At 42.9% G+C, this 17,512-nt stretch overlaps 1 protein-coding gene across 1 annotated transcript in view; it reads left to right on the top strand.

Moving 5' to 3' along the window:
• Nucleotides 1-3,079: 3,079 nt before the first annotated feature.
• The window catches only part of dkk2 (dickkopf WNT signaling pathway inhibitor 2), an 18,502-nt gene continuing 4,069 nt past the window's right edge, over nucleotides 3,080-17,512 (top strand). Inside the window, exons 1-3 of the mRNA XM_066679643.1 lie at nucleotides 3,080-3,653; nucleotides 15,692-15,842; nucleotides 16,233-16,364. Coding sequence (XP_066535740.1) covers nucleotides 3,426-3,653; nucleotides 15,692-15,842; nucleotides 16,233-16,364 — 511 coding nt within the window. The 5' untranslated portion in view covers nucleotides 3,080-3,425. The remainder of the gene's footprint in view (nucleotides 3,654-15,691; nucleotides 15,843-16,232; nucleotides 16,365-17,512) is intronic.

Raw genomic sequence — 17,512 nt, 5'->3', positions numbered from 1 at the left:
ATCCATTATCTGTGGGTCCAGAGCCTACCTGGAAGCAAGGTGGGAACACACCCTGGAGGGGGCGCTGGTCCTTCACAGGTCAACACACACACACACATTCACTCACACCTACGGACACTTTTGTGTCGCCAATCAACCTACCAACGTGTGTTTTTGGACTGTGGGAGGAAACCGGAGCACCCGGAGGAAACCCACGCGGACACAGGGAGAACACACCACACTCTTCACAGAGTGTCACCCGGAGGAAACCCACGCAGACACAGGGAGAACACACCACACTCTTCACAGACAGTCACCCGGAGGAAACCCACGCAGACACAGGGAGAACACACCAACTCCTCACAGACAGTCACCCGGAGGAAACCCACGCAGACACAGGGAAAACACACCACACTCCTCACAGACAGTCACCCGAAGGAAACCCACGCAGACACAGGGAGAACACACCACACTCTTCACAGAGAGTCACCCGGAGGAAACCCACGCAAACACAGGGAGAACACACCACACTCCTCACAGACAGTCACCCGGAGGAAACCCACACAGACACAGGGAGAACACACCACACTCCTCACAGACAGTCACCCGGAGGAAACCCACGCAGACACTGACAGAACACACCACACTCCTCACAGACAGTCACCCGGAGCGGGAATCAAACCCACAACCTCCAAGTCCCTGGAGCTGTGTGACACTACCTGCTGCGCCACCGTGCCGCCCTTTCTACTACTAATAATAATAATACTAAAAATGTGTACTGACTCCAGATTATCACGTTCTGCTAACTATTAGCAGGCCTGTCCCAGTTTGGCAGATGCTCTTATCCAGAGGACCTAAGAGCCTATCTATACCAGTGAGAATGTATTCTCTAAATACGATAAAAAAAAAGTGCTTTTATAAGTCACTCTTGATGAAAGAGTCTGCTAAATGGCCTAAACATAAATGTTACCATGTGGCGATTGTAATCAAGTTACAGAGCGAAGTGAATGTAGGGCTAGGAGTCTTGTTGAAGGACACATACTGATATAATGTGATCACCTAAGAGTTGTGATCACAGCATCGCTCACTGTTGTCCATGAGTGACATCTTGCACAAATTGGTGAAGTTTCCGGAACAAAATCTGTTCTTTGTCAGTTTTAAAGTAAAATACATGCCACCCCCCCCCCTCCCACCCCTTCCCTCACCACTACCCCACCCCACATCTTAATTCTCATCTCAACCACTAAATTGATGTGAACTCTCCTATTGAGCCCTTTAGCTGGTGTTTAATATTTAAGAAGCAGCCGTCGCCCATTGGTTAGTGCTCTAGCTCTGTTTGTTGTTAGCTTAATGCTAATATTAATACATATCAACAGCTAGGACCCTCGGGAGTAATAATAACATTTTTTAATAGACATCATGTGATGCCTCGGTGGCAGTTTTACAAATGTGATGATCTTTATCTGTTTACAACAAGGAGAGTGACATCCACTTGACGTCCTCCTTCAAACCGAGCCCTGGGACCAACTAACTCCAGTTACCTCACAAGCTCTTTATCCTTTCATCACTTAAGTGTGCAAAACACATCTCTAAACAGCTCTAAACCGCTCTAAAGAGCTCTAAAGAGCTTTGTACTGCACAAGATTGTACTAAGAACCATGTGGCTGTCAGACTCCTGAGACTTCATTCTCAGATTTGAAGCCAGGACATACACATAAGAATTTATCTCCAAATTTAGTTAATGCAGTAATAAGGTCTCGGATGGTTCAAGTTAACGAACCCCCTACCTCTCCGAAGCGGAATTCACATGTCAGTTGTTTGTAATGAAATTTCCCTGCCTCTCCCCAGGAGCCTTTCCACCCGGTCTTCAGTAATTTCTCCTCTAAACAACAGCTGGACACTGGCAACAACTATATGAGGCAAATCATATTCATATTACACAGTCATATTTGAGAGCTATTGTTTGTTGTTTTGCCACCATCTGCTTTTCATTCCGGCTGCACAAATCTCATAATGGAATTGTCACTAGTGTTTCATTTGAAGAGACCTTTGTCCTCTTCGGCCAATTGGAGTTTGGCTGTCGTGGAAATTCATTTCATTTTGTTAAAAAAATACAAAAGAAGTGAGATCCTTCTTTGACTCCAAAGTGAAAAACTCAGACTCAGACAATAAGCTAAGTCTATTTTTAGCTAATCTGATCTATCAGAACTTCCATTCACAAGCTTGTCCTGAAGTGATCCTCCAGAGCTTGTACCTACAAAGGTCCTAGATGTTTTAGTGTTTGAAGAATTCTTTGGAAAGGTTAAATTATTAATAATATAATGTTTTGTAATGATCTCCTGATGAATATTTATTACATTTAATAAATCTAGTCATTATTAAGTTATCAACATTTATTTACAACGTTTATTTTCCACTTTTTAAATATGAATATTTTATAAAATTAGTTGCATTTCTTTCTGAAGGTTTTCCGCTACCAGTTTCACTCATTTAACATTAACCTATTAATTATTTGAAGTTATTCTGAACTTGCATCAATTTAGAGTTATTTTATACACTTATCTGTTAGGAATACGCCTTTATAAAATTGAAAATTGTGAGTGTTTGTTTAATAATTGTGTAAATAAATATATGTCCGATTATTTTTTTTGTTATCCTTTGATATTTGTTAGAAATTGTAATATATATATAATTATTATTATTATTAATATTATACTATATAATAATAATAACACACACAAACACCCACACGCATTGATCAATCAACAAATTATGAAAACCTTTGTTTCTACACTAAATGTCATTAAGAAAGGAGCAAATTTGAAACGTTTAATTTGAACGTTTCATTAAATTTCACGCGATCGTTTTATTTACCGCTACAAATATTTTTTTTATTTTAATCCTAACATAATATATTCATCATAAATAAATGAAGCAGTAAATTCTTTCAAATTTTACATCTAGTGATTTCCCTTTTATCCTCCGTTACCCAATCCGCGTTCAGGAGGAGCGTACGGCGAGTTATTGTAACGGGGCGTGGGGACGTGGGACGTGGTGTGTGTGTGTGTGTGTGTGTGTGTTTAGATAGGGGGAGGTGGGGCCTATAAAAGCGCGCGTCCCACAAAGTGAAGGTACCAGGCTTCTCCACAAAGCTTCCACACACAGGGACCACGGACATTTATCCAACGTTTTATTGCAGTTTACTGAGTGTATGACCACATTCTATTTGACTATGCTCGACATATACATTTGAACCCCTTCGTGTCACCGCACTGTTTACAATGTGTTTTGGCTTCATTTGCCTTCATTTTGACGGACGTTCTTGAACGGACTTTACACTCTTCCCCTCTCAGAAGTTTTCGCAGACGTTTTTAGAAGCTCTGAGTTGGTGTGTGACACTTTAAACGCCGTTTACAGTAAATCAGAAGAACTGAACTCAAGTCAGGATGTTCGTACTGACACGGAGCCTCTACTGCTGTTGCTGGACGGTTACGTTGCTCTTGGCAACAGCGGCGTCGCTCGGAGCGAAAGGCGGAAACTCCTTATCACCATCGCGTCCTGGAGCTGCGCGAGACGCCGAGAATTTCATCAAGTCTTTGACGCTCGGCGAGGCGCCCACACCGGCCACCAACCGCTCCGCGGCCGTGCACAGGAAGAGCAACGTCCCCGTTCAGGTAAACGTCTCACTCTAACGTTCAGGTAGATACATATTAATATTCAGGTAAAGTCACTCTAACGTCCAGGTAAACTCACTTAATGTTCAGGTAAAAATTCTCTCTAACATTCAGGTAAACTCACTCTAGCTTTGGGGTGAACTAATTTAAATATTCAGGTTAAACCAACGTCCAGACAACGTCTTTGTCACTTTAACGTTGAGGATAATTTACAAACATTAGTGAATTTATAAATTTAACTCGTGAAATAACATCGTTCGTTTTTTTTTAATTTCCGTCAGATTGAATAAAATTAGATATGCAAATTAGACATTTTCTATTTACAGCTAAACGTTGCAAAACGTTGGCTGCCTTTGGTCCAGACGTGAAACGTGTAGACGTCCCCCAGAATGTAGTGTAACCTATTTTACATAATGCATAAACAATGGCATATATGATGCGTTTTCGCCGTGTTTTAAAATCAGAGAGTAAACAAAAAGTGCACTGAACCTTGCATCCACTGGGAAATCACTCTACAGAGTGTATAATAGGACAAAAAGACGTTCACATTTTTCACAAACGTTCACACTTAGATGTAACTGCTACACCATTGAAAGTGTTAAATAAGAAGACAAACTCACCCTCGTCTCCAACTCTCATCGATTTGTAAACCAGTTGCAGGCTCCTGCTCAGACACCCTTCTTCTTAAATGAATGGTGTTAAGTGGTCACTTGTCTCACTGTGCTTCAGTAGCAGCTTCTGCTCCTCTGGGAGAGCTTTATTAGATTTCCGAATAGGTCAGGTACTGATCCTGGATGATTAGTTCTCCATCAGGAACACCACTTCCAGTCATCCCGAAGGTACTGATGGAGTTCCATCATTCCAGAGAATTCATTTCCTTTGCTCCACAGCCCAATGCTGAAGGGTTTTATGAATGTCTAGCCAATGCTTGGCATTGGGCACGGTGACCTTAGGCTCCTGAGTGTTCCGTTCCGCTGGCAATGATTTTATTTGTTGATTATGCAAGCCATGTGTTTGCAATCGAGTATCTGTATCAGGGCGTTATACATATTTTGAGATCTTGCTGATTACACCCGCTGACCCCAACGACTAATGTGCTGGCATTAACATCGGGAGAAATTCCAAGTTTCCTTTAATTAATAAATTCATATTCGGAGTTCAGGTGAATCTGATAGAACATCTTATTTAATTTCCGCACTAAAATGTACAGCTCTTTTTTTTTCCCGCTGGGGGCTGCATGTTCTTAACGAGGGGCTGAAGATGTTTTAAAGACAGAGAGACCTCCCTCGGCTCTTATGGGTGGTTTTAAGCTTAAGTGCGGCGACTGGAGGTATAAAGCAGGAAAAAACGTTTTTTAAATGTTTTCCACATTTAAAATGCATCATCAACAGGCTTTTATGCCTCTAACGTCTGATGAGAGGGTCCATACATGTTGTAAACATACCGTTTTCACTGGCTATTGTTGTAAACGCTATGCCAAGTTAAATGTTAAATGCTTGGGTAAAAACTACAACACATTGGAGCTTAAATGCAGCCAATCCCACAGTGAGGATGATCTATTTTACAGCAAGCAACTGAACACAGTGCAGTACGTAGGTGTTCTGCTTTATGTGCCAGTCTATTTGAATTTGCCTGCTTTAGAGATGTAGCCTTATAGGCTGTTCACTTGATTTAGAATTTGACGTGCATGATACATACACCTAGTGTATCTCCCATTTATTTAATCTTCATACTTAAACAGCCTTTTATAAATACGGTTTAATGTTTTGTAGACAGAGATTAAACCTAGGCCTCAATTATACAGCATTCTCAATGGAGATTCCACACTTAAATGGAAATGTAAAACCAAATCCACAGGAGATTTTACTCTTCTTCTTAATAACGTAATAACCTGAGACGGCTTTCATCATTTCGTCAACTAATGAAGGTTAATCCTCTTTTTTGAGATCCTCTTTTTACACATTATATGCCATAATTATCTGTAGTATTACACTAAAGTCCTCATAGAAATGACTGATAGTGTACTGCTGCTTTTCAGTGCGGTCAGCGCCCAGTAACTCACACTGTGCTGTCAGTTGAAATAAACGGTGGTAAATATCCAACGGAGGCATGCAGCAAAAACGGCCACAATTTATTGCCCTAACAGGTGATTAAAGCTCGCTCCTTTACCCAGTGTGTACTTTCTTACCTCTAAATGTCTCTTCCCAACGTCGCCAACCCACTTTGGTGGAACTGACTGCAATATTCACAGAGTCCACCATTGTTATACAAGTGCACCGTCATGCTACATTTAACCACTCAGTCAAACGAAGACGGCTAATAGCGATAATGGCGGTGGGATTGGACACCGAATGATTCCCAGGATTTTTTTTCTTTAGACGCTGTAGCCAAATGCTAAACCATGGCCACCCGCCAGTAGCCTATCTCCCAAGGATTACACCACTGACCACCCCGTGGAAAGTGCTTGCTTATGTGAGGGGTAAATCAAAGATAACTTAGATGTAGTAGTGTGATTTTAATGGGGAAAGTGTGGCCTGTGATTTGCAACAACTTCAGGGTCAGCTTTCTTCCAGCGTGAAATAAAGTCAAATTAAATTCGTATGGTTTGCATGGCTCTATTCTGGGGCTTTTTTACTTTCACAGGCTTACCTCAGTGTGGCATAGTCAATCATTTTTAGGGTTATGGACTCCAGTGGTGTGAGCCAGAGAATACGTTCGATTCAGGAGTGATGGACTGAGGGAAAGCTGGCAAACGAAGCATACGTATCTAGGTGCCGTTCTAAAGAGAGAGTGTGTACACTGTAGTTCGCTCACGCTCATGTCTACAGTGTATGATGGATGAGGTGCTGAATGTTGCTTTTATCAGCCTTTGGACAGAGGTTTTCTTTAAGCCAGTGAAGTTTTAAAAGACTTAAAACACGTAGTCAGTCTCCAGCAATTCCCAAATCAAATCTGTTCTCAGATGAATGCGCCACATTTTTATCTTTTCGCTAGACGCCTGCTGAAATGTATTCCCCCAAGGCCTTTAACTCACTAACATTAAAGGATAAGTGGAGGATCATAACATAAGCTCCTAATAAATAGCCCCCACTGGCTTTACCCGCAGACGATGTGTGGAGAAATTGGCCACCCACTGTTGCGCTCTCACCCTTAAAGAGAGGCTGGTGTTTTTCTAACGGTCACATTAGCAAACAGCCCCAAAGCCAGCCAGTCAAAACCATTACGAGGGAAGCTTATGGCACCCTGACATGTTTATATTTCACTGTCTGCTGAGCAACACCCCACCCTGTGCAGGCCCTTGCGAACAGCATATTGAGTATTGGGCATTTCTGTTCTTCCTTTCTTTATAGATCCACAGATCATAAAAATGTCGCTCGTAACAGCTTTAAACGCTAAACTACCGTTTGTTTCAGTCACAACTTCACCAGAGGCATCTGGAGTAAATGCATGTGGGTGGGCAGCGGCTTTCTCCTGGTTTTGTGGGTTGCCAAAAGAGGAGTACTGGCATGGGCACAGCGAACACCACTCCTTTAACCCCTCAATCGTGGCGGGATATGGCCTATATACTGCATGAGTGCAAGACCTGTTTCTCATCAGCGGACCGGTCACGTCGTTTTTTTTTTCCTTTCTTCAAACCGGTCCCTTTATTTAATTCGACATGTAGGTTCTGTTAACGAGGAGAGGACCGGAGTGTTTGGTTCTGGCTTGTAAAACGAGGAAGCAGGTCTCCCTTCCTGCCCCCTTTTGGGGTTAAGTGGCTGTTTAGTGATGCTAACGAGCTGAGAGGGGGAACTAAAACAGCCTCAGGTGTGATGGCTCGTTAGCGCTAGCTGGGCTAACCACACCTCTCTGGCTAATAGTTAATGCTGAGGTCAGGGGATGCCATGACTGCCAGCATGAGGGAAACCTTAATACATTTCTCTTCTTTATGGCATCCTGAGTCAGCAAACTTAAGAATCCATGCTAGGTCTGTGCCCTGGTAACAACCTCCATGTGTCCACAAAAATTAATTTACCACTGGTTTAGGTATTCCCATACCTAATTATAAACCCTTGATAGAAATTAGTATACACAGACATGACTGTCACTATAACCTACATTCATTCATTCATTATCTGTAAACGTTTATCCAGTTCAGGGTCGCGGTGGGTCCAGAGCCTACCTGGAACCATTGGGCGCAAGGCGGGAACACACCCTGGAGGGGGCGCCAGTCCTTCACAGGGCAACACAGACACATTCACTCACACACTCACACCTACGGACACTTTTTTTGAGTCGCCAATCCACCTACCAACGTGTGTTTTTGGACTGTGGGAGGAAACCGGAGCACCTAGAGGAAACCCACGCAGACACAGAGAGAACACACCACACTCCTCACAGACAGTCACCCGGAGCGTGACTCAAACCCACAACCTCCAGGTCCCTGGAGCTGTGTGACTGCGACACCTACCTGCTGCGCCACCGTGCCGCCCCATAACCTACATTAATATATTAATAATTAAAAGAGGACGTATTCTACCTCTTTTCCACAAGTGAACGTAGCTAACACCGTCTAAACAGCTCTGTTCAAAACGTGTGGTTTCAGTGCCTGTTGCTTTAAATGGTAATGAGCCACTCGCTGTTCACCACAACCCCGAGGGTACAGCAGTAAGGAGTGAGGTGCAGAACCTCTGTTTTTTAGCCGTTTTCACTCGGTTCTCTTTCTTCTCCAGTCTTGTTTTCGCTTTACTAAAACAACTGGTTTTTTAGTGCTGGTTGTGTTTGTTTTGTACCCCTTTTACTTAGTCTTTGCACTCTCACGTAAACACAGGTCCAGCTCTGTGATTGGAGAGACATCCGACGAGGAGGCGGGGCAACCCTATAGAGCCTGCACTGTACGCAGGAAACAGCGCAAAACCAGAACGCTTAGTTTATTCATTTCTGAATTACGCAGTCCACCAAAAGTTATGGTGTACAGTATTTTTGGACATCCTCACACCACAGGTTTGAAAAATCAGAGACAACAACTTCAGCTCTCAGACAAAATGGCTTCAGGGAAGAAGACCCTAGATGATAAATCCTGTGTGTTTTTACTTGAAAAAGAGAACTGGCACAAGGTTAACCCATCCATTTGGAGCCTGTGTTCATTTAGAAAGTTAAATCCGTTACTAGCATTAACTAGCTCTGCTCCCGGTGCTGCCATTCCTGTCTGCGTGAAGTGGCACATCCCGTGTTTATGTTAGTTGTGTTGAATGAATGACAGCCTCTCATTTATGTGGCCCTTTAGAGTTAGCTACACACATGTTTTGTGGTGGAGAGATTAACCTTAAACTTGTGCTTCAAACAGCGAGAGAAAGCACAGATCGCCTGGGTGATCTGATACGGCAGGGGACCTCACCCTTTGAGGCGGTAGGGGTTTTGTTTGTTCAGTGAAATCGTTTATTTTACTCTGGGAAACCCTCCCAGCTTACTAACACCATTCATGGTGTCAAGTGTCCATTTTGATTTTTCAAGGTCAGATCCAGCCAAGCCCTGAGGCCCAGTAGGAGAGTGTGTGAAAGAAGGGAAGCTTATGTGCAGCACGCTATTCGGGATTACACGCTCAGTTGTGTAAATACTGCCGGACTCGTGTTGAGTCTTATGAAACCAAGGGTTCTACCCTGTGGTTTGAAAATGGATATCAGCCGAATTGTTTTATTTATTGTCCTTTCTCAGGAAAAGTATTATGGAAATGTTGGGTCATCTGGATTGTTTGGATTATGTAATAATTTAGACTGTTTCAAGCTTTAAGCATCACTTGAAGTGATTATCGCTGCTCTGAAAGATGACTCAAACCCATCTAGGCCAGAGCTCAATCGCTCAGATGTTGCTGCTACAGAGGTGCAAATCTGTACAGGGCTTGGTTATTACACCACTATCCAACAATGATATCAAACCCTGGAGTGACAGGTTTGTGGAAAAGATGAGGGAAAATAGACGGTGGAAAGAGGTTCAAAGGCACGCACAGTTTGACTCGAGACTATTGATCTTGCCGGCACGAGACCTGAGCGGCTTCCCTCATCTGTCTCTGTCTCGGGACTTATCAGCCTCACGCTTATCTCCTACCCCTAACTAAACCACCCCCACCCTTTTAATGTCACTGTGCCCTCTCTGGAAGATAGGGGTGAGAGAGAGAGAGAGAGAGAGAGAGAGAGGGAGGGAGAGACAGAGCAGATCAGTAAGGGATGAGGATCAAGTAGTAAAGCATAAAAAATAAAAAGGCATAGTGGCCTTCAGGAGATTGATATTAAAATCTGCAGTGATAAGATTACATGGAGATGTGGCTATGCGTCTAAGGCTGCCTGCTAAATTATGTGTTGCCTAGACAGATGGTAGCGTCTGTTGCCCAGGATGAGGGTGGCGTCTATGTCTCCGGGTAGCAGTTGGCTGCTTGAAACGGCCACAAAATGATAATAAAGGTTTTTGCCAATATTAAGATCATTATTATTATTAAAGTGAGTATTCATTGATTTGGGAAACACCATACATTTATTACATTTGTTATTTCCAGCAGTGACCTGATATGACTGAGAGTTTTGGGTATTTTTGGGGAGGGGTTAAAGTCCAAGAAAAAAGAAAGAGAGGTGCTGAATTTATAACACAAGACAAAACAAGAGCATCATTGCAAAACAGGATGGGGCACAGTAGTTTTGTGTGTTTTTTTCATTGTAGTTGCCCTCTTTGCATAATAATTAGAAGCCAAAACTATTATTCAAAATAACAATTGATTTATTGCCCAACCTGCATTGTGTAGAATAGGGTTAGTGTTATTGTAAAACTGCTCTAAACGTTTACATATTATAGAAAATGACTGGTTAAAGGAACTCTATGCAATATTTTTACTTTACAATCACAGCTTAAAAATCGTTATGCTCCACTGAGCTGTAATGAGAGCCTCTGTCATTGCTACTCTGAGCTCAGTACTGGAGAAAACACACTATGTAACTTCTGGAGTAAGGTAGGAAACCACCCCCTGTCCCTTCTTCACCGATACAGTGTTGTAAAAAAGATAAACACACTAGGGGAGTCTCAGAAGCAAAAAACACAAATCTTACTTGGTGTTTCTTTAAAGAATCTTTAAATGAAAAGATTTTGATATGACTTTATACATATGAAAATGTAAAAAGATCACAGATCCAGAAAAGTCATTCAAATGATTCAGTCATTCAGCCTACCTGGAATCATTGGGCGCAAGGCAGGAATACACCCTGGAGGGGGCGCCAGTCTTTCACAGGGCAACACAGACACACGCCTACAGACACGTTTTTGAGTCGCCAATCCACCTACCAACGTGTGTTTTTGGACGGTGGGAGGAAACCGGAGCACCCGGAGGAAACCCACACAGACACAGGGAGAACACACCACACTCCTCACAGACAGTCACCCGAACCCCTACCTGCTGCGCCACCGTGCCGCTAATTACATTTTATATATATTTTATACATTTTATATACAGAAGTGGTCTTGGGCTCGCATACTTGCCACACCAACCCAAAGCGGTAGTTAATGTATTGTATGAGAATCTAAAAACTGTTCCCAGATCAGCATTAAAGACTGGAAGACAATAATAGTATTAGTGGGAACTTATTTAAACAGGTTTGCCTTTGCCCTATCGTTGTGGCGTTCAGCAGTCTGATGATATGAGGATGAATTAAGTAACACGTATTGCAAAATGATCCTTAAACATAGCGGATAATGCCATTGACTTAAGTAATCCTTGGACAAGACTCCTAACCCTACAGTTGCGTGCTTCTGTAACCTGAAATGATCTTTACTTTGCTCTAGTTGAGCACTTCGGCCAAATACTGTAAAATTAAAATAACCTATTTATGTTCTTAAGGTGATGAACCATGTCAAACAGTAACAGTAATTAACAGATCCTCCAGCCCTACCATCTGATATCATCACAGAAAGACAAGCTCACTCCACATTATCTATAGGATTATGATTTAATCAGTGGTATGAGGGTCTGTTCAGCTGCTGGTGTTTCTTCAAGAACCGTGCCTGCATTCCAACGGCCCAGTTATTGTTTAGTCTTTTTGTCAAATGAAAGATCACTGTGAACCGGATGTGAAATGAAGATACAATCATCAAAAATGAACACGACGATGTTTTCATTTCACAGGAAGTTAAGACAACACTTCACTGATCCAGAGGAAATTGAACGTCTCGTCAAAAGCTTTACCGTGACACGGATTAAACGTTTAAAAACCACACTTTAGACAGACGTTTGGAAGTGAGCTATCGATCTCATAAGACGTATCTTGTCAGTGATCTTTGCCGGAAACCTTAGACGACACAAAGCCCTGCACAGCCGTATAATCCGCTATGACTTTGGATGTCATTGCGTAAGCTAAACGAAAACATTCTAATGGACAGATACAAATACGCGCCAACTATGAGACAGCATGTGCTTTTTTAAATTCCCATTCTTAGTGTTAATGTATCTTTGGCAGGCTGAACAACACTCACCATGTGTTTCCAATGTAACAGTATTTGTATTGCTTACTCAATAAGGGATGATCTTCTTAGGTCTTCTCAGTGTCCACAGCACATTTGGAATGGAATAAGATCTTTGAGAGTTAGTTGATATTGAGATATTCTGCCTGCTGTAGTCTGTCAGAACATGTGTTGCGCATTTGAGGCAGGAGGAGAGAACATGTTACAATGACGTCAGTTGTTTCCCTCTGTAAATCGTCATTATCTGGAGCTCTTCTCTGATTGATGCTGCACTAGCTCTAACCCCGCTCTGGCTCGAGCTGTGTATGGAGCAATTGTCAAGCACTCGGTCTCGGTCAGGACTGATGTGAATTTGTCAGTACCTCTCAGCACTAAGGAGCATCAAACGCTCGTGACGTGTCGTTAAATTAATACTCATGAGAGCATGAAACCGATCCGAGGAGAGAGCTGGCTTTGCGGAGGAGCGTACGGAAGAAGTCTCATCTGACTTTAATTGACGCGGGCCTTGTTAATACAGCTGATTTAAAATGTTCGGCAATTTCAATACGCTTTTTTTGCACGCACGTTAAATTGTTTAACTCGGTCTGTATTCACTTTAGAGACCTTTTTTTACAGATGTCAATGAGCAGTGATACAGCCGATCTGTTTCAGTTCACTTTCCGAGCTGTGTCACTTCCACAGGCCAAGGATTTGATGCTGAATTTTGATTTCTCATTATACGTCCCAGATGCACTGATGATTAGTAAAAGGCCGGGTGTTAGCCTAGAATTGAAGGCAGAGTGCGCATCGTCCAGTTCGGGCAGTGAGAGACTTTAGGACATTTAAATTGAATGAACTATAAATGATTTTATTATTATATATATATATATATATTTACACAACTCCCACCCTTACCCCAGGCAACAGATCCCTCAGCACATGTGAGACATTAGTACAGACTGTAGTGAGGACTGTAGCATCATCCTAGCCTGTTGGATAAGTGTTCAGTAAGCCTAAACAAGAGATTCGAACAAATATACATAGATGTATAACAACACAAACACAGACATGCTCCACATTGACAGAACAGAAACAGCTGCTATGAAGAAACTCCAGACTGATTAAGATTCCAGGTATTTCAGCAGGGTGGTATGGGTCCTGGGCTTGTAGGTTCAATCGCTGTGTCTGTGAGGTATGTTTCCAACAATCCAGGAACACATGCTGGTCGATATCGTAGCTGTGTGAAATTGTCCACAGGTGTGAGTATGTTAGTGGTTGTACGCTACCCTGTAATGGACTGGCGCCCTGTACAGGGTGTGTTCCTGTCTTGCTCCCAGTGATTCTGGGTATGCTCTGGACCCACCACGACTTGTATGAATGATGCATTGGTGTTGTGTACTGTGCAACACTTTAACATAAATTTTTACATTAACACAATTATTGCCGAAATTAAACTATAGGAGAGTGTGTTGATTCATTCATTCATTGTCTGTAAGCGCTTATCCAGTCAGGGTTGTGTTGGGTCCAGAGCCTACCTGGAATCATTGGGTGCAAGGCGAGAACATACCCTAGAGAGGGCGCCAGTCCTTCACAGGGCAACACACACTCACACATTCACTCACACACTCACACCTACGGATACTTTTGAGTCGCCAATCCACCTACCAACGTGTGTTTTTGGACTGTGGGAGGAAACCGGAGCACCCGGAGGAAACCCACGCGGACACAGGGAGAACACACCACACTCCTCAGAGACAGTCACCCGGAGAAACCCACGCAGACACAGAGAGAACACACCACACTCCTCACAGACAGTCACCCGGAGAAACCCACGCAGACACAGGGAGAACACACCACACTCCTCACAGACAGTCACCCGGAGAAACCCACGCAGACACAGGGAAAACACACCACACTCCTCACAGATAGTCACCCGGAGGAAACCCACGCAGGCACAGGGAGAACACACCACATTCCTCACAGACAGTCACCTGGAGGAAACCCACGCAGGCACAGGGAGAACACACCACACTCCTCACAGACAGTCACTCGGAGGAAACCCACGCAGACACAGGGAGAACACACCACACTCCTCACAGACAGTCACCTGAAGGAAACCCACGCAGACACAGGGAGAACACACCACACTCCTCACAGACAGTCACCCGGAGGAAACCCACGCAGACACAGGGAGAACACACCACACTCCTCACAGACAGTCACCCGAAGCGTTACACAAATCCACAACCTCCAGGTCCCTGGAGCTGTGTGACGGCGACACCTACCTGCTCAGTGTGTTGATGTAAAGTAATATTTAGACAGGACATAGACAGAATTCATTTTCAAACACTAACCTGTCATCATAGTTTACTGTGATGGAATTTGCAAAAATGGCTGGTTAATTTTGGCGGGGCATATTCCACATAGAACTGGATTGGATTTAAAAGGAAGCTGGCCGACCACACAAAGATACATTCATAATACTCATATTAGTCTAGCTGTTTAGAGCGCCTTCTCCATAGAATGAAGCTCAAAGAGTAGTGCGCCTTCCCAAATTATCCAAAGGGAGACATTCTCCTCAGAATCATGTAACTGACTGGTAAACACTCTGATGGCAGCGTTTACGTTTCAAAAATATTACGTTTCTAAAGTGTTAACATTCACAGAGTATAACATTGACAACTTTTCTGTAATAAATGCTTTATTGATGATGGCTGACTCTCCTTTTCCATTCTCGGGGTGGCCATGGTTTGTGCCGGGTTGGACCTGGCCACGACTTTTCTCCAGAATAAAGATCCGTGTCAGGCCATTTTATTATGAGATAATGACGGTGCATCTATGGTCAAATGGCAAAATATTACTAGCAGCTGAGGGAGAAAATATAATGTTGTTTTTCGAGGCTGTTGTCCACTTTGGCTATAAAGGAATGGCTCTGATTCACAGGAACAACACACACACACTCTGTTAAACCGGTTAGTGTCAAGGGGAATTTTACCCCAAGTATCAGGCTGTCACATAAAAATACGCTTGGCGACAGAGAAGTAAATGAAGACTGTGATCAGTGAGTCAGGGTTAGATTTATTTGACTGAAAGTTGGAGTTTGGAGTTTCTGCATGTAATGTCTGTTTAGTATTAGCTGGTTTTTTTTCTCATGTTGCAGGAAAGCCGGGAAACTTGTTATTAGACTTTGATTGTTTTTGATAGGGAGAATACCACTGATGTATGTCCATTTAAATCTTAAGACAAGAGCTGATCACAGTTGGGAAATGTCTGATTATTTCAAATCATCACTGTTTGGGTCAGAGGCCCTGAGATTTTGCTAGCTGTTTAATTCCTTCAGTAGGGTAGTAGACTGTTTTATAGAGCTACAACAGTTTATAAACATGAGACTTTTGCTTATGACACTTGGGCTCTCTTTCTCTCTCTCTCTCTCTCTCTCTCTCTCTCTCTCTCTCTCTCTCTCTCTCTCTCTTTCTCCTCTCTCTCTTTCTCCTCTCTCTCTCTCTTCTCTTTTTCCCTCTCTCTCTCTCTCTCTCTCTCTCTCTCTCTCTATCTCTCCCTCTCTCTCTCTCTATGTGCAGGTGTACCCATGCAGCAGTGATAAAGAGTGTTCGGTGGGTAGTTACTGTCACAGTCCTCATGGAGCACCCTCACGCTGCCTCACCTGTCGCCGCAAGAAGAAGCGCTGCCATAGAGATGCCATGTGCTGCCCTGGGAACCGCTGCAGCAACTGTACGTGGTATAGAAGAAGGCCATCCTTAGATGACCTGCGATTTGTAGACTATGTTATTATTATTAAGATAAATTACATAAGATTACATGCGTATCATGAATAATCACATTTTCAAGGGCCCATACAGCAGAATAAACTGTGGTAATAAGCAGCTGATTGAATGCCATTTTGTTTTCTTCCTCCTGCCTAAACCTGCATTAAAAAAACATGGTTAGAAAGGTATTCACAAGCTTCATGGAAAGTAGATTGTGGTGCATTCTGTGTATCATTAAAACATCTTCACATATCGCCGTTATATTTTTTTCCCAGTTGAAAAGCCTTATTTGTAATTATTGTTCCTTTGATTTTCAAGCCAAAATACTGATGCAAAACCTCTTTCCCTGATTCAGATATCTGCGTCCCATTCTCAGAGAGCATTCTGTCCCCACACATCTCGTCGTTAGAGGAGCACAACAAACTCTCAGGCAAAAACAAGAGCTGGAAGAAGAACGGGAAAACCCAGGCCAAGCTCTCCCTCAAAGGTGGGGAATTCACGCCAGCCTTGTAAATCTCAACAAAGGTCTTATGGAAAAAGCCGTGTCTCCACGAGACGGCATGAGGTTTCAAACCTCCCTTGTCTCTGTGCATTTACCTCTGTTATCTCCAGTGACCCTGCCACAGGTTGTTATTTGCGCGGAGCGAGGGAACGCCAAGCCACAAACGCGTGCCTAATTGCATAGATCAGCCTTCCCTGAATTTTCAGCTCAGTGGGGAGCACGTGCGAAGTTAACCTCAATGCACTGTTCTTCCCACTCCTTTATAAAACCAGCGCACTGTTCAGGGACGCTGACAGCACAACCCCATTCAAACATAAACCAAATCACAGGACATTAAACTCGTCTCAGGCATTTAAAAGCGCTCTAAAAGTTGTGCCGTGACTGCCTTTAAGCTCAAATCATGTGGTTATATGTGCTCTTAACATGGACTATAAAACTGAGACATTTTTTTTTTATCGAATACTACACACAACCTAACATTACGCAATCAGAAAACATTCAAGCTATTATCAAGGCATGTGAAATGGATGGTTTTCCCATGAGAAGAAGGCATAGCTCTTGGTATTAGTACAACAGACACACATATATGTCTCATCTGAGTGTAGAGATTACAAACCACAAGACCCTGTGCGTGTTGGACACTGCTGATTAGAGCTTTAGTAATCAAGGCCTCTCAGGAGACCCCTGTGAAATTGTTTCACAGAAATCGCGCTGTAAAAAGCCAATGATAAATGTTTGCTATATTTGTTATTACACTAACGAAAGACTAACGTAAACCACCTGACAAGTGTAGAGAGTTTTACGCCGCTGAGTTAATAAATCAGGAAATCCCTTGCTTGGATTCTTAGGGGCCCCATATCTTTCTCTTTATGTGCAAACCTTGTAATGCAATTTTAAATGCGATCTCAGGATGCGTTTGAACTCTTGTGTGACTAAGCCAAAACAATGTAATGGTTTGATTTTAATTCCTTTCCCTTCGTAAATTCACAGCACTTCGCCAGCAGAACTCTGCTCGATCGCTTACAGTACAATCATTGATCAAACGTAATGACGAAACGGCAACGAAGGGCCATGGTGTGATTTAGTCCTGTTAATGAAATGTTTTATGGATTTGTAGCAATAATTCATGACTG

Source organism: Hoplias malabaricus, chromosome 8 (genome assembly GCF_029633855.1).
Source record: "Hoplias malabaricus isolate fHopMal1 chromosome 8, fHopMal1.hap1, whole genome shotgun sequence".
Classification (NCBI taxonomy): domain Eukaryota; kingdom Metazoa; phylum Chordata; class Actinopteri; order Characiformes; family Erythrinidae; genus Hoplias; species Hoplias malabaricus.
Note: the sequence above shows the minus strand (reverse complement) of the source record. Positions and strands in the feature narration are given on the sequence as shown.